An 18,273-nucleotide genomic window follows, 5' to 3' on the forward strand; every position below is an offset into this window, starting at 1 on the left:
ACCAAAAAATTGGCGTCTTGCACCTTTTTGAGAAGCTTTGTTTTGATAACACGAAGAGTAGAAGAGTTGACATCATGCTAGCCCTGTCCTGAAGGAAAAACACTAAAACTTTTCACGTTTAGCAGCAGTATATCTGGTATAGTGTATCTCCACTTACATTATAATTCAGAGGTCCTTCCTCCTCTTGGAAGTTTCCAAGATGTTCAGGCTGTCAAAACTTGATCCAGGAATCACCTCAAATAGATTTGATTGTTGTCCAGAGCTACTTTAGTTGCCTTTTTCTCTTTTCCTTAATTCATATTCCTTGGAAACCATAAGAGCCACAAGCCTCTGATGTTACCTGATCTTCGCGCACAGCCCTAGTGACAAACCGCATAGACCAGTTCTTAAGTTCAGTACTTATAGTGATTGCTTCAGACATCACACGTTGCTCCCTCTGGAGTATGACTATTTCCTTTCTTCTTCCTTGCTACTCACATAAGTAATTAACTCTCAGAACACTTTTTCTGTCTCGGCCACCTCCTTTACGTCTGTATGACACGCCCACAGTGGTGTTCACCTAGGCACCAGAACCTCTCTCTGACTGGCCTACATCCCAAACTGGCACCTGCCAGTCCATCCCTTGACCACAGCAAAGCATCAGCAGCTGCTTTTTTAATCCCTTTGGAATGCAGTGGTCATGGTTCCTAAGTGACTAATGACTTAACATTGTCGCAGGTGTTTTTCCTAACTCAGTTCCATCCACCCATTGTCCAAAATGGTTCAAAATATTTGGTTCCTCCTTTTCCCTTGTTTCAGAGCCTTGAAATTGCAGTGCAATTTGCTAACCTTCGGGAAAACATACCCTTTTATTTCATTCATCTCCTTAATAATTTTGTCTATTGTTCAAGTGTCACACTATCATATCCTCAGGGTAACCATATTGCACCTTTCAATTATATTGCTGCTATGCTTTACTAGAAAGAGGAGATCAGTATAACTTCCATAAAAATGCTGCATAATGCCTTCGGTGAGTCTGTGTTCAAGTAGGCATACATTTAATTAGACACATTAATTTAAAACGCACGTGAAGTGTTGAGGGGGAAGGGTATTGCCTTCCTTTTAATTCTCCTAGAGGTCCGATTTACAAGCTTCTCTCATTTCTGCTAGTGCAATTCACTTGACTTTAGCATAGTCTGGTTGTTTTCATGCATACATGAGATGTAAAAAAAAAAAAAAAAGTCACTAAGTGTATATCCACATCCTAAATCCAAGGCTTTGCTTGAGCTTGAACTTCTGTCGTTTGGTCCACATGATGAGAGCTCTTGGCTCTGGTGAGTCTTGGGGAACATCAGGAGAAAAAGAGAGGGTACCACAGTGGGCTCCTTATACAGCCTCTCTGTAGCTCCTCTTATTATATGTCCAGTATGGTCTCGTACTTACATCATGTGACTGGCAGAAGAAAACTAGGTGGCTGCAAACGCCCTCCTAAAGCAATTTTGCAGGCTACAAAAGGGGTTTATGGCAAATCTGAGCTTGGGCTGCTCATGTAACAGTGAGGAGTCCCTATGGCAGGTCACTGGTACTCTGTGCTGTGTGGTGCAAGTAGGGACACAGAGCTGGCTCCAGGCACTTGTTAGGATTTTACTGGCTTCTGGGCCTAGCAGTTCAAAGTGCGATAGAGCAGTAGCTGGGCTTTCCATTTGCTTCATCTACACAGATCATTTTCAGTCAGAGATTGACTTATTGCTCTACAAGTATTGGCCATAAACACACTGGACTACACCTAGTTCACTTGTTCCTGGACCCCAGCTTTTGGCCCATACCTATCCTCCCATAAAGGATTTAAGAAACCTTTACTAAACTTGAACTCTGAAAGATGACTTCCTGACACACAATCTATAGTGAAGAATTCCTATCTCGAGTTAAAATACCCTTAGACTTAAGATTGCCCTCCCTTTGATTCCCAAAGATGACTTTCAGCAAGTGCAAAATAGCAGCATACAAAAATATTGTGTATGTTGAGCAGGGCAATTATCTCAAGATATTTGTCAAATGGCTCTCAAATTGGACACCACCCAAATTCCTTCTGAACATTTTCTATGCCTCATTTGGTCACTGATTTACCAAAAAAAGGCAAAATGTAGACTTTGCAGCAAAAAAGACAAAGCTGATTGACATAAATCATGCAAGTCATCCTGGCTACTTTCTAGTATCACAGTTGCAGTAAGAAACACCACTTTGAAAGTCCACTGTATAAGGCTTTGAATGTGTAAAAATGAGTTTATGAATGTTTGTGTAGAGACATCTGGAGCTGGAAGAAAGATTTCCAAAGAAAACCAGACAAAAGTCAAACAAACAGTCTCTGAATAGAAGGTAAGATGCTTTTTTAATAACATGGACACTCACAACAGTAAATAATGAATCAACTATGTCTCAGTTTACTTAAAATTACAATGCAAAATTTTGATGATATTATGTTGGTAATCGCTGATCACAGGACTTAAGGATTTTTTTTTTTCTAATTTTCTCACTGTTTTCTTATACAAGATTTCTTATGACATTTTGTTCAAATTATACACACACAGACCATTCATTGTATATCTTCATGTTAGTCAATCACATTTACCATCTTAAAGGTCTTGATATCTGCAAATTTATCACAGGAGAAATTAACAAGTAGATGTTTGGGACCTGTCTCAAAAGGGATGAGTTTAAACTTTGTACTGGATTTCTCACCGGCTTTCAGTGGTGGTACACTAAAAATAGGAAACAAAAGAAAAATATAGCTGAAAAAGCTGAAAACAGGTTTATGCATCATGCTTCAGTTTCTTCACTAACCATCGCCCATCTTAAGTAAGAATTCTATTAGTTCAATGTAGGATGGCCATGAAAAGACCATACAGGACTTGGCTATCTGATAGGTATTTAAATGCTCAAACCCATGCATTAAGGTCTCTCACAAATACATTACACAGTGACAGAGATAAGCACATAAAGGGGGGTGTACTAGTATCATATGAGATAGAACTTCATGCAGAACAGAGGGTGTAAAACACATCACTGAATTATTAAAAAAGAATAATCTGAGACCATGAAGAATGTTAATACGAATGCCTGAATTAGAATAGATTATAGCACCAAGAAAACCTCAGTGTTTACACAGCAGGAAATTCTGAATGGAAGTTAAAATGTTTTATACCAGGAAATTTTTTAATTCTTGGAAACTCATGTTTATGGTTTTCCCAAACAGCCTTACCCTGTCATATTGTCTTGTCTTGCATGAGGATAAAGTTGTATGTGATAGATAACATAGGGCTGCTAAATTCCCTCGGGAGAGCTGAGAAATTATGGGACACACCATTCCTAGTTGCTCAAGCACAAACAGCAATGTTAAGTTTCTGTGTATGTATGTTTGTCTATGTGTGTGTATTCAGTTAAAGAACACACTCCCATATCCAAGATATTTTTTAGAAATAACTGCATTTGCTAGGATATGTCAAAATTTGTGTTCAATTTTGTATACATACAAAGTAGGGGACAGTCTGAAAATGTAACCTTTCTGTTTCAGTTGTAAAATACTGAAGGAAAAAGAACAAGACAAGACACAAAATCATCAAAGCATAAGAATAGGGACCTGGGTTCTATAGTAAAAGGAACCTACTTTATTCCAGTTTTCTCATTCACCATCTCAACACCATCTAATAGTTTCTTGACTCTGTTTATTAATCTCCTAACATAATTATTTTGTGGAGTTCTGAAAGCAGAGCTTGAAAATCAGTGTGCCTGTAGTTCTTGTTTTGGAAAAACTTTGATTAAAAAACCCAAGCCAAACTAAATTTTTGTTAGTAACATTCACCATGTTTCCTCTTCTCTTCCTGCCTGCCTCATGGTTTTCAGCTGTGTTCAAGTTCCAGGCCTTAGTAAAGTAAATTCAGTCATCTAAGGAGTAGCTGCTGCTCATGGTTTAGTCTATTCTTTAAAAGCTATCCTCCTTAGTCATGATTTATTGTGTCTGGAATAGGTGTGCATGGAGCATACTTGGGGTTGCACTTTTCAGAGGTAACACCCTTTGAAATCACAAGCTGTGTCTAAACAATTTGTGTTCATTTTTGTTGCCAAAGCTGGGACACCTGCACATCTGCTTCTTACATGTATGTTTATCTGTTTGATGTAAGCACTGATAGTTTAGAAAGCTGAACACCCAGAATGGCACCTGCAGTCCATTTAATAAAGTGAAAAAAAATTATGGTTAATATATGCTATAATTTGGGTATAGTATGGACAAACAGTCATGTATCCTATTGTTGGCCCCATGATCAGATCAAGAAAGTTCAACCCATCTGGCCTGTAGCAGCATAGACAGGCTCAGCAAAATTTACTGCATGGATAAGAATATATTTTTTGCTAGAAGTGTGGGGTCCTGCTAGATAGGCAGGAAAACAAGTTCTGTCCAACTATGACAGCAATTATTTGCGCTCCCAAACTATGGAGCCGAAGCCTAGGTTAGATGAAGAGCTGGTTCGAAGCTCTGTGCTTCATTACGAGAAGTTACATTGACTCACCTCTCAGGTTAAAGCAAGGAGAAAATGCTGTCTCATCCCACCATTTGGTTCCAGATCATCCCAGCTTACATTCTTGCTCATGTATCTTTAATAGCAGGAAGGAGGCATTTCTCATACTTACTCTATCTCAAGGATTCCTCTGAGCAGGTCATTGCCTTCTACCTGCAGAGTACAGTCCATCACTTCCCTATCAATAGGATTGGTAAATATCACTTCCACATCCACTTCTTTATTCACTTTTGCTTCACCAAGTACCTGTGCAAAGAAAAGGCTTGAAAGGTCAGGTTCTCAGTATTCTTTTCTATCTGAGCCTTCTCAGTCATCAGAAGAGGAGATATTATGGGATGCTATGATGGAACATAGCAGAATGTGAGCAGAACATCTCTTTTGCAGAAGAAAGTGCTTTTAAGAGCTCATTTTCCCCTTTCTCTGGTACTGCAGTTAGAGCAAAGGGACAGATATTTACCTGTATGTCGATGGCAGGATTGTCCAAGGTGATGTCTCTTTGCACTAGCACTTGAATCCCACCTTCTACGTGACATAAAGCTGTTACTTGGATCGTGTTGTCTGTAGTTAACTGCTGTTGATATTCATTATACGGTATCTTAATGGGAAATTGTTTCTCTGGAAGGGGGGAAAAGGAATTGATACACACTTTTAAAAGTCCGGAGAGTTTCATACCTAATATTAGCATTTTCCTTTTATGCTGTGTCTGGGACGAGGAAGGCCTTCAGCCATCACTGCCAAACTCAATTCATGCAAATCTATCAGTTTGCTATAGAGAGTGAGTGATTTCTTCAATCTTATCCCTCCTCCATTCCCTACTACTGTCTTGCCTGGCTTGTTTTCCTCCCAATTGCTCTGAAAGATAAGATAGCTGGTGTTCAAGGAGTTTACCAGTGCCATTCCATTTGTTACGGGACATGCTCTGATAGGCCTTATCAGTCCTATTTGCTCATGATATACTGAGACAAGCTGAACGATGTCTTTATGTTTCATTTATCTTTCCTAGCTGTATCTGCTTTTCATTATCATGTGTTTTTACAGTAGTAGTTTCCATGCTGTAATTCAAATCAAGGAATGCTGGATGGAAAGGGATCTCTGCTGTCTCTGAAACCAGGCAATTCCACGGTTTTGGCCATTTGTACAATAAACATCAAGTTCAGAAGAACTGTAGGGTAGCTATGCTACATGCAAGCGCTGTAGGCCACAAAGTACTTTCCAGCAATTCACAGCAGATGAAAAACACAAGAAAAGATGAAAAGTCATCAGAAGACAATGCAAACTCCCGCAAAAGTAAGCAAGAAACTGGGGCAATGTGAATTTCCTAGATTCCTCCAGTAGCAACAGGTTTGTTAACTACAAATCCTAGCAAACAGAGCATACCTCCAGAAGAGGGCAAAAATATTTCAAATGGTCCCTGCCATCAGATCCAGTGAAGAACCTTCCTGTGGACTGTAAATTCAGCCACTGGCTTAACACAGTCTGTGTGAGCACGAGACACCACAAGCTGCCTGCATGACTGTAATGCCATTAGGCATATGAACTCTGGCTTTACCAAGAGTCCAATTCCTAATGCTTTTAGAGGAAGCTGATAGATCCCAACTCCAGCAGACAAATTACATAGTAAAGAAATGAAACGTTATTTCTGCTTCTCACTAGTGACTTGAAGCCCAAGATTAATACAATATCGTATCAGTTATGAATCAATGATACTTCAGTTCACTTTAGAGATGCTGATGTTATCTATTATCTCAAGCTGCTAACGGTAACTTAATTTCATCTTTCTAACAATACTCATATTTAGGTAGAGAATTTCTTCCATAAGGTTATCAAACTCTGAAAAAAAAAATTTAGAAAATCTAAAAAATCTGAAAAATGATCTAAAAAAAAAATTTAGAAAATATTAAGCCCTTTACTCCTCAACAGCTCTTCAATGCAAACTTTCTTTTCTGTGGAGTTCAGTGGGCTATTTCAGCTATTTCTATTCCTTATACTTTGATTACATTCTAATGTGCTAATGGATCAGGTTTGTTGTTTCTGCTGTTAGCCATGTCCTGTTATCTTTCAGTAAGGCCCCTCGTAATTGACCAGAACACATTTAGTTGAAGTTGATTTCTATGCTTTTATGTTGTCCTTATATTTTTTAATGCAAATTTTGTTAAATGAAACTTCATGTTTACTCATCATCTTCTTTTCACTCCTGAGATACATTTTCCAAAATGTGAATAGTACTTAAGGAAGCGATGATGTGAAACATGCCTTTTTAATATGTTTATAAGTGCAATGTAATATTTTTTCCAGCTTTTTCTGCACAGAAATTTAAGATTGCACTTTTTTAGAGCTTTTTCCCCCAAGTTGACCACGTTCTAATGCCCATTTACTGATAAAACAATTATACAATTATGATTCAAAGTTATTTGAAAAATTACCTTCCTTAGGAGACAGTGTGACAGATACGGAGTCCTTCCAGATCTCATGAACTGGTTTTCTAGTGTACACAGTGCTCCAAGCAGTCATATTTACTTGAACAGTCTTAGCATCAGACTGTAAGTTTTCAAGAACCAGAATTAGATTGAGATCTTTGCCAACTTCGAAAGGGCCAGCCATCTTGAACCTCCCTGAGATGTCAGGCCTTTGATCGATTTCCTCTGGTGTTGGTGCTGTAGGATCAAATTTATCCTCAAGTCCCAGCTTCTTACGGGCTTTTTTGAAAATATCTCTTTCTTTTGTAGAGCCTGTCAGAGAGAACCATGAAAATTATCCTCAACAGTTAACATGCATCTCTTATTTTACATGACAGCTACAGACAAACCAGCAGAACACAGTGTCTGTATTTACAGATGAACAGAGCCTGTTTTCCACGGCTGCATCTAATTTTCTGGATCTGCAGACAGTAATGTCACTGCCTCTGTAGTAGCATTTTTCGTAACACAAAATCTTAAGTCCAAAGTTTCTCACTCTTCCCATTTCTGTCCCTTTTTATGGTTGTAATATTTAGAAATGTAAATTCTTATTTGCTAATACTGAAAAGGCGTTTAATATAAGGGAAGGCTGATGGCACCGTGTGGTGGGTTGACTGCCTAGCAGCCAAACATCCACCCAGCCTCTCACTCGCTCCCCATTCCTGCAGGATGGGGAGAAAACAGAAAGAAGGTGAGAAGACATGTGGATCCAGATAATGACAGTTTAACAGGGAAAGCAAAAACAGCGCGTCGGCAAAGCCAGAAGAGGAATATCTTCACTACTCCACATCGGCAGGCAGATGTCCAGCCACTTGCTGAGGTTACGTACGTTACCTCAACACATGTAACGGTTGCTTGGAAATAAAAATGCCATAACCATGAACACCCCCCAGCCCTTTCCTCCTTCTTTTGTGGAGCTTTTATTGCTGAACACTAAGTCATAAGGTGTGGAATATACCTATGATCAGTTTGGGTCAGCTGTCCTGACTGGGTCCCCTCCGAGCCTCTCGCCCACCCACAGCCTACTCACGGTTTTTATTTACCTTCTTCGTATTTATAATCATTGGTGACATCTACACGGTCATCTCTGCCAACTGCTTTTGTGCTGATGAATTGGCCAATTTCGGTAGACTTAGAGAATATTAATGTTTTCTTTCCAGTTGTGGGATCATAATTCCAGTACATACAGTCTGCATTAACTTCTGCAAATACAAATGGGCAGTCGTAGTCCAGATCTACATCTCCTTCTTTGATGGCATTCCGTGAGGCAGGACCACACTGATAAATTCCTATGGCATCAAGAAAAAAATAATTTAGGCCTAATCAACTCTCTGATGGTAAGCAGATTACTAGAGAGATATTTTTTAATGACTCCTGAATTGCCCAGTGCTGTTGTCCCATTCTAGCCCTTTCATCCCCATAGACCCTCACCCTAATACTAGGCCAATCATCAATGTATCTTGTGTTTATTCTGAAAGTACACTTGATTTATTTTATAGTATTCCTTGATTTTCAATAGCTCTGGATACCTACATTGGAAATACAGGAATTGCCATGAAAGACTGCTCCTAGAAGTCTAGTTTGTTTCTTGGCATCCACAGCTGATCTGAGGCTTTTCTAATGTGATATAGTGTATTATCTTCTGCTACTCTATTTCTGAGCAGGATGAGAAATTAATTTTACAATGGTTTTACCTTTTTTTTTTCCTTCTGTCTGAAAGTGACTAACTTTGTAATGTTTCAGCATTATTCCTGAAATAAAATTTGTGTACCTCCACTTTCTTCTTGGGGAGTTGCATCCAGAACTTGCCATCCACTATATGAAGGGCCTAAGTCATTGCGGGAAAACCAGCTTTCATTCCAGACATGGAAATTCCTACATGTGAGAATGAACAAAGTAAGCTACTAGTATATGTTTCTAAATTCCTGTTCACATCCCTTAGTCATCCATCTTAGTTAAATGTATTAAATGCCTTAATTTGCATAGGTTCTTATCTGAGACTGACCACTTCCACTCTGATCCTGACTATGTTAACTACACAGAAGCTGAAGATTGCATTGTGGAACAGGTATAAATGTTCAAGGGCAGAAAGCAAATTTGTAAAATTGTACAAAATGTCTTGAGCCTGTTTTTCTCCAAAAGTTCTGAGCACATGCGCTTCCTTAGTTTTAGCTGTTTTCCTTATAGCACAATGCTATGATTATTCTTATCACTTATTTTTAGAATGGGTCCAGGACAAGCAGGGGGAGTAAACAAGGCAAAAAGTCAGGGACTGCACCTGTTCTTTGCTGAATGCAAGCTTGTTTGAATTGTATTTGATACTTAGTAGTGGCAATAATTAAATTATTTTCACTGAAAATGATGTCATTGAAAAAAAAAAGACAGGGAAGCTAGTTCTGTTGAACTGTTACAGTTTAACGTGAACTGTTTTTGAAACATAGTTCCAAACTAAGTCAACTCACATTGTTCGATATTTCCAGTGTTATATCACAAATTATCCGTCATCTGTGGCATTATAACTGTAACGTTGCCTTCCCTGGCTTCACTTTGCTGTTGTAACTCATATCATAATTCTGTGTTTACATGACAAAGTGAAAATGTCGAGTTGTGTAGTATTTTTTAATTGATCCTGTGTGTGTGTAGTTGTTTTTAAGGCAATTTTTAAGAAGGTAACAAAGCATTTGAATCTATACTCTGCACCTGAAAACTCTATAGGCATTGATAGGTCCTACTATTAAATATTGTAGAGCCTTACCATATGCTGTCAGCTGCTCTGTCCAAATGATTTCCAGAAGCATCGTAAAACTCATCCACACGCAGATTTCCATCTGCATCGTGGGCAGAGCTGAAGTTTGTAATCGTACGAGTGGGAATCCCCAGACATCTAAGCACTAAAGAGCAAACAGAAAACCATAGTCCGAAAGCAGTACTTGTGAAATAGGAAGTTTCATGTAACATACTAATGTTTTGAAAGACTTTCACGTAGGAAGTATTATTAGTGCTTCTCTTAACAGGATCTGTGCAGTGTCAGTTATGTCCATGACATAAAACATACCTGTAGTCAATACTGCTGCAAAAACCCAACATTGTCCGTATCTAACAGGTTTAAATCCTGATTTCTTCCAGTTTTGGAGGATTTCGCCACTTCCAGTCCAGCTGTTTGGACTTTTCCCACCTTCATAATTTCCACTCCAGTTTCCTAGCAGCACCCCTTGGTCATCATTGGCATTGACCTGTAAAAATAATCACTAAATTTATGATGAGATAAATGAAGAGTTTACAACAAATGTAGTAGCGGTAGGGGAGCGGGCAGGAGAAAAGCCTTGAATGACATTTTAGTGGACAAGTCACTGCTTCATGCAGCTGGCCTTCAGGAAGAAGCCTTAGCTTTTCAGGGAAATAAACTATGTGTCCTCTCATGAAGTGAAAGGCATTTAAATGCTGTTTCTCCCACCCAAGTACAGTAGCACCAGGCAAGAAGGCAAGCACCAGTTTTCAGTGCACCGTGCTGACATGAGGTGGCAACTTTACCACTGTATGATTGAATGGCATCAGCAAAGCATATCACGCAGCTGAGCTTTCAGAATGTGTGTGAATCATGAGGTAGCGAGCCCTCAGCAAATTTACATTAAATTATGGGAAGTGGCTGGCACAACAAATAGGGCACAGTCACCTTGAAAATCTTGGATACTGCATCAACAGAAACTTCATGAAGTTCAGGAAGAAAAGGTGTAGATTTCAGAACTTCGGGCAGAATAACCCCACACATTGGTACAGGCTGAGTGGCAGTCTGTCTGAAAGGGGCTTGGGAGTTACAGCACCTGGAGATTGAGGGGAGCTGTTAACTCCCTTTAATTATCCCTAGCCAGGCTGTGCCAGGAATCCTGTCTCCATTTTTGGGTCCCTCAGTTCAAGGGGATGTCGAGACACTGAAGAGGGCCCAGGAGGGAGGGCTACCAAAGTGGTCAGGGGCCCTGGCACACACAATCTACTAGGAGAGGGTGAGAGCAATGGGCTAGTTCTGCCTGGTTAAGAAGGGGATAAGGGGAAGGTAATAGCAGCTTACAACTACTTGAATGGAACATACTAAGTTGTCAGAGTCCACCTTTATTCTGGCGCATTATATAACAAGTGGCTACAGCAGAAAGCTGTAGCTTGGGAAAATCATATTTGACATAAGATAAAAATTCCTCACAAAGAGGGTTGTGCAGCTCTGGACCAGTCACCCAGAGAGGCCATGAAACCTCCATCCTTGGAGATTTTCAAGGCAGCGTGATGAATCCATGGCTGAGCTGATCCAGTACCACTGTAGTTCCACTTTAAATGGGAGGTTGGACTAAAGACCTCCAACGGACTGGTCCCTCAACATATCACCCTGTGCCTTATACTTTTGGTCTGACTACTGGATATCAAAGTGGTAAGTGTCAGAAATGGCACAGATGGGATACAGGTGTTTCTCGGGCCCACATTTCTGGTGCATACAAACAGTGGCCTAAGATTTTCTGAGAAGTGTCTTCATACTGACTTTCACTAACTACTTTAAAAGAACAGTTAGTGGTTTGGACTTTTTGAACAAGTTGCTTACCATTGCACTGAGAACGCGGCCTAGGTATTTGGGGTCATTTCGGTGAGATACATCTGTGGAGGGATCCTGACGATAGTTTAAGCTTCGATCCAGCATGGAAAGGCAAATATCGAGAATATCTCCTTGAAACTATGTTATAGAAATAAGTTAGCATTTTAGAAACATAATTACTTTACTAAAAATCAGGATAAGTAGAGCCATATAAGTGTTTAATGGGTTTTTTTAATCGCCAAATGAAGTGCTGCAGCTCAGCCATGAATTACTGTATAACAATCCAGTCTCAACAAACTGTGAAGATTAGAATGCAAAGAGCTTTTCGAAACTTGGAATCTGTGGACTTAAGGCCAGGACTTTGCCTCTCAGCATTGCTACAGTACTTTACTACCCAACAAACATTAAGGTTTCTGCTGGCTGCACCTCCAAGTCCTAGGTCATATCACAGACTAGTCAATTACAAACCCTCATATTGATCGGTATAACAGGGCTGGGCACGAGTTGATGATGTCAATACTAGACTCCTCTTCAGAGGTGTATGACTGTGATGGACTGGTCACCTAGTTCGTGTGCAAACCAGAGCACAAAACTGTCTGGTGTTTCAGTGCTGCATTTACCTGGCCAAAGTTCCATCCAAAGCTGTTGATATGATTTTTGTTGCCCGCAAAAATGATGCCAAACTCTTCTAGCACATATTCCTCACACTCAGCCTTTTTAGGCATGAACACATCATCACCTGAAAAGCCAGAACAGAGGTATGTACAACCACAGCAGGCAAGATAAAACAAAACCTCAGGAGCCTTGGTCTCCATTAATAAGAATGCTTGCAGATATCCACCCTTTGCTGTTCCTGCTGTTACAAACAGGTGGTGAAACTCAGGATTTCCCATAATTAGAGAAAGGAGTGGACAGCGTCTGAGGAAGGTGTATAAGAAGTACGACACTGTCCAATCTGGGAAAAGATGGCAGCTGGTAGATATGTCTCTTTTCTTGATTCTACAGAGACCGGACACACTCTTCTAAACTTGTGCAGAAGTAGGGAAGCTCTTGCAAAAGCACATTTTAATCTGCTTAAGCAGAACTTAATCTTTTAGAGCAAGAGCTCTCCAGTAAGTACACGATACAGAGCTGATTTTACGTACCAGAATGTCCTAAGAAACTGTTAAACTCTTTTTTTTTTTTTAAACCCTTTTCTCACTGATACATTATGTGGTGAATGTTCAGCCCCTGTATTAAAGTATAGATCAAATAGAGAAGCTGCAAATATTAATGAAGCTACAAGCAACTTAGTTCTTTCAAGGGAAAGTCGGCATGTTCATACCTGAAGACCAGGGGTTAAAAAGCAAAACAAAAGTGCCAAGGCTTGCTGGAGAGGAGCTGCCACTTGAAGTACTTTGAACACTCAGTTTGTACCGTCCAATGACAGCATTAGGTGGGCTGGAAATGGAGATGCTTACAGAGTTGGAACTGGTAGACTGTAGAACTGCACTCCAGCTCTCCTTGCTTACTGTGCTGGAGATACCAAATGTTGCCTGGGTCTTAGCCAGCTTTGAGGGTTTTGGACCTTTTAAAGAAAATAAACGACATTTTTTCCTCAGCTTGCTGAAATAGAGAATTAGTTGTCAACAAACTCATCAGAGATTTAACCCTCCCCTCAGGTGAATTTGTGCCGTATATTGGAAACTGAAGGAAGCTATCACTGCTAGCTGAGATGGAAGTCATACGACAAACACCTCAAACAGTGGCATGGCTATGTGAGCCATTGTGTTGGCTCCAGGGTATTATATTGCTGCCCTGTAGTGCATATCGGGCCAAAAGAATGTCACGAGGCAGCATTACTCTTTCTACAAAAGAAGTTGGGAGCCGTACCTGTTTCTGCGATGAATGTTAAGTTTTGCTCGGGCTTTTCTGTTCCATTGAAGGTGACAACGAAGGCCTGTCCTCTCCTCACAATCAACTCTTTGCTAGAAAATTTACTTGTATGGTGATCTCTTGCATTTTCTTTCAGGTGCCAGTTGACACTTGGCTGCATTGCAGCTATGAAAAAGTGAGAAGAGCAAGAAAACTTGAGGGTACATCCAAGGAAGAAGGGCCACAGACACAGTCTCAAGAATTGCATGTTACTTTCTAAAGGTAACTAGTACTCATGTGGTGTTTCCACCAGAAATAGAAATTATTTATTTGTGAGCCTTTTATTCTTTTTTTTTTTAAGAGAGAGACTCCACCTTGCATAGGCTGTTAGAAATTATCTGCATAATTAAATAGAAGGAGTAGTATATCCGATACTAAATTAAAATCAGAAAGGCATCTAAGAGAGGACCCTGAGAGAACTGAATCCTTGTGAGTTACTTGGATAAAGAATCTGGCTGAACTCAGCTATCTCTTTCAAGGTGTCATCCATTTCAAGACATTGTGTTACAGAGGCACAGCCTCACTGCCTCTTAATAAGAAATAAAGAAACCTGATTGAGCTGAGAAACACTTCTGCATCGTAAACCATGACATGGGATCTCTAGCCCAATTTTCCTGTCATGGACCTCTGATATAACTGACAGCTGCTATCTGTTGGAAGCACCTAACAAGAATATGTTGATGGACACTGTACTGTCATTTGGCAGTGGGAGGGAAGGCAGAATTGGAGTAAGAACAGTACTAAAACCACATATGTGAAACAGTAAGTTGCAGAAAGCTCTTGCATGTGAACTGTGGCTTCAATGTGCGACCAAAGAATAAGCATCTGAGATTGGTTTGGCTCTGATATCATCAGATCCTCTGGAGAGTTCTCTAGTAGAAGATAGTTTGATGATTTAAATGAAGTGCAGAAGCACAGATTTATTTTTTTTTTCGAAGGGCTCTGTGTGCTTTTTAAAAATATTTTTATTATTCTCTATCCCCATCGCCCCCCCAAAGAGAGAGAACAGGAAGGAGTAAGAGCATGGTCCTTAGTAGTGGAACACAGCTACCCTGTGCCATTATTGAGTAAAGAATCATTATCCCATGTTCAACTAGATTTGTTAGGGTAAAGATTTTTTTACAGCATGATCTTAAGTTTTTCAAGTTTAGGCAAGCCTTGAAATAGCTATATTAGTAGTAGTAGTCACAGTTCAAATTGGGAAAACACTTTTTTATGGTATTAAGGCAAGCAGCACGTACTTTGATTTTTCAGGAAACATGCCTACTATAAAAAAAAATAACCTTCAGAAACTTAGCAATGAAGCACATCTATTTAGGGATGGGGGAGATTTGTCTTTGGAAAGGCATGAATTATCTGCCAAGATTGGAAAAGCAACATGGGACCATTTATAATAATTATTAAACTGGTTAACGTGCGTATGTATAAATATTAGCATGGAAGCAAAAAATCCCCACCATTGCAACAAACAAACCACCAAAAAAATTCCTCTAAATTTTATTATCCTCCCTGCCTTAACTTCAGGTTTCAGTCTTCTCTGCTTATTGTAGCCTCAGCCTTTTGCAATGACAAAAAAGTCAGTTTCTGCTTAAAGTTCTGCTTTGCTTCTTTCTGTTAGATTTGTCAGTCTCTCATTTGCATTTGTCTGACAACTTAAAATAGCCGCAAACTTTCCCTTCCTTCCTATTTGCAAAATACAACGTTTTTACATCAGGTAATATATCTGTCCTCTCAAATCTCATTCTGATAAGCTTGCTTTTCCCACGTACACATTTAAATGAAAAAAACCTGCAATTCCTGTGAAAATCCTTCTCCTAACTCTTTGATGGAAGAATTTTCTCTTCCTTTTTTTTCATGGATCAAAACTGCTTAGAGAAGTAGTGATCTTTCAGTGTCCATTACAGAACTGAATATGAGGTATGGATGTAAGAAAAGAAAAAACAGACCGCCACGGAAGGGGCTTCCCCCTTGCTCACCTTGGCCCATATCTGATCAATACGTCCTGTATAAGCAGCTTCTGGAGCTTTCCTCTGAATGGCCTCCTTTACTTCTGTTGACTCAAGGAATGGCTGGTGCTTTTCACTTATTTAAAAGTCTAGATGTAAAGTTGTCTGTTTGCAATATTTCCTGTGGGGGTGGAGCTTGAGCAGCCTTCTTTGCTCCTCAGCATTTATCTGACCAATGGGGCATGAGGATTCATTTTTCATTCATTTTTTGCTTTCTCAGTCCCCACATCCTGATCTCATTTCCCTGCAACTTAACATCTGAAGCTTGGACAATATTTATCCCTAATAGTCTGGCCACTTGTTAAGAGTTTCTTAATGTATTTAAATTCATAAGAATTTCAGCATTTAGTTGCTTTTCTTTCTGTTATAATGATAAAACCATAGAAATAGCATAACTGCTTTTTGCACCACATTGTTTTTCATTTGGAATACTTCATGAGCAGTATTTACAGTGACTTTTTCTTTAAATTAATTCACTGAACCCATTGTTTTCCTGGAGCTGCTTTTTTTTTTTATTGTAAAACAATGAGCAAGCTATTGCCTCTGCCCCAAATTTAATCAGGCAAAATCTAAAGAACCAATTTTTCCTTTATCACATAATTACTGTTTAACAATGTTAAATAGACAAGCACTCCATGTCATATTTGCATGACACACTACAGAGATGATATGTAAGTACATTTGTGACTTGTGATAAAACAGCTATTATTGTTTTCAGCTGTTACTATTTTCTTGATAGGATATCTTTGAACATGCAACTGGCAATGCCAATTTATGCACAAAAATCTTTCACTGAATTTCAAGGAAAGTGATTTTTGCTTATGCTTTGCAGGTGGCTCTACTTTCTGTTAAGAAAGAGAGACTAATTCTGATACTTTTATGAAATGACCTGTAAAATTTGACGAACTCAATGTACAGTCTTAAGGATGCTCTGAGTGATACCCATTATGCTGGACTGGCCACAGCTACACACCTTACCAAATGCAGACTTCAGATTGGTTGGCGTCAGTATGCAGCAGCCCAAATTGTTCTATTTTTAGGTTTGGATCATGTTTGGAAATTTTAGAATTGGAACTTGCTCGACCCATTTAATATACAGACATATTTTATTCATATTTCCTATAAAAAGGTATTATTAGAAGAAACAGTTCTTAACTGGATATAATTCAGACTGCAGCTTTGAGTCTCTGTTCATTAATAATATTTAATCTTGAAAGGGACCATAGTTTTATCACATGCAAAGCCCAATTGTGATTTTAAAATTATAAGACTTTAATTCTTAAATTTAAAATTTCTTAGAATTTGATTTTAAAATATTAAGTCCAAACTTTGGAGGTTTCAGATGTTAAGCTACGCTCTGCTATCCATACTTCTAAATTCTCTTAAATGATACACTACAATTTTCAGAATAAATTTGCTTTAAGATTTCAACCTATCCTTAGATACATATGAAAATATTTCTCTTTAATAGAAAGATTAGTTACTGTTGGGAAAAAAAAAAAAAAGTCAGTGATTATTCACCAAACAGCTGCTGATGCTTACTTGGTCATGTCTTTCACCTTTTTTTGTGTGACAGCAATAGTGCACTGGATTTCATTGTCCTATAGGTCAATGGCATAATTGTTTCAGGTATTTGATGATATGATAGTATAGTTATAAACAGCATGTTCAAAAAAACAGATACAGTCCATTTACTCTAGAAGGCAGTATAGCAAGAAGAACAAGTTGCATCTGTTGCATTAGCTTCCGGTGTTTATTCCCAGCTCTGGCTAAGTTGCCTTGCAGGCCTCTTGTGTGCTTTGTTTGTAAAACATATGAATGATACATACTGAACTTTTGGATTAAAGATTATGGGTGAAGCTTGAGAATGAGGGTTGAATTAATGAGAAATATTAACACTAGTCAGAATACTAGTCAAGCAGAATACATCTGACCCAGGCAGCTTCCTGTAATCCAAGTAGGATTTGCAGAGCTTGCAGTATTTGTTGTAAATGTAAGGACTGCACAGGTAGGTGCTTGGAACTTTAGTGGATAGCAAGAGAAGATTCTTTTGGACCTCAGAAAATGAAAGCTCTAAGCCATCTTAGTATTTTTTTTCATGTACCCAAAATAGGCTATATCAGAATCATCTTTTGCAAACTGGTTCAGTCATATAACTCATGACATCCTGTTCAGGTGATATCCAGATTTTTTTCCCTTACTCCAGTAACTGTGTTAAAGAAATGAATATATAGGATGAAAGTTCAGCACTGAACAGTGGAGGACATCTTTTGTAATAGACTAATTCCCCTCAGTATTACTTTCTTTCCTTCTTTATATCGTTGTTTTCTTCCCACCGACTCTATGTTAATCTGCAGTGACACTTGAATTCTGTTAAATGTTACCTATTATTAAATGTGCCTTTGTTTCAGAATGAGAGATCATTCCCTAGAATAGCCTATCTCCTCCTTCATTCTTTCTGAGCACAACTCTTCCTTACATACTCCTAAAGCATCATGCTACAACCATATGGCCATGACTCACTGGGGACTGCTTCAGTACCCTGAGGAGTTCGGGCTATTCTGTCTCCCCTCTCATACCCTTGTTGGATAATTCAGCAAGGAATTTCATCGGCAAAACCCACTTCTGCTATCCTAGATACAGGAAGTCAAGTGGTTTTCTACAGCTATACTGTATTTGTGAACCACACTAAGGAGAGACTTGGGCCTCTAGAACAGTGGTATGAACTGATTTGCATCAACACTTTCCAGGATGATTGTTCTGATTGG

At 39.1% G+C, this 18,273-nt stretch overlaps 1 protein-coding gene across 2 annotated transcripts; it reads right to left on the reverse strand.

Annotated features, from left to right (window-relative positions):
• Positions 1-2,590: 2,590 nt before the first annotated feature.
• LOC104381721 (protein-glutamine gamma-glutamyltransferase E) lies at positions 2,591-15,485 on the reverse strand. Of its 2 annotated transcripts, XM_009989505.2 has the most exons (13): positions 15,476-15,485; positions 13,458-13,625; positions 12,910-13,152; positions 12,206-12,324; positions 11,595-11,723; positions 10,065-10,242; positions 9,765-9,900; positions 8,781-8,884; positions 8,053-8,298; positions 6,977-7,282; positions 5,011-5,168; positions 4,666-4,799; positions 2,591-2,738 (listed from the first exon to the last, which is right to left on the reverse strand). In XM_009989505.2, the coding sequence occupies exons 1-13, from the start codon at positions 15,483-15,485 to the stop codon at positions 2,591-2,593; spliced, it is 2,079 nt and encodes a 692-aa protein (XP_009987807.1). The 2 variants fall into 2 exon arrangements, with proteins under 2 accessions (XP_009987807.1, XP_086478894.1); XM_086622768.1 differs by lacking the exon at positions 15,476-15,485 and having other exon boundaries at positions 13,458-13,737.
• Between the last annotated feature and the right edge of the window lie 2,788 nt (positions 15,486-18,273).

Source organism: Tauraco erythrolophus, chromosome 18 (assembly GCF_009769465.1).
Source record: "Tauraco erythrolophus isolate bTauEry1 chromosome 18, bTauEry1.pri, whole genome shotgun sequence".
Taxonomy (NCBI): Eukaryota; Metazoa; Chordata; class Aves; order Musophagiformes; family Musophagidae; genus Tauraco; species Tauraco erythrolophus.

Bases quoted from the DNA above. Each gene is read 5' to 3' on its own strand.
- LOC104381721 (XM_086622768.1), bottom strand. From the start codon at position 13,707: ATGCAATTCTTGAGACTGTGTCTGTGGCCCTTCTTCCTTGGATGTACC. The intron at 11,724-12,205 runs GTAAATGCAGCA...TCTATAACATAG, and splicing joins TTGGATGGAACTTTGGCCAG to TTTCAAGGAGATATTCTCGA. The intron at 10,243-11,594 runs GTAAGCAACTTG...TTATTTTTACAG, and splicing joins GCCGCGTTCTCAGTGCAATG to GTCAATGCCAATGATGACCA.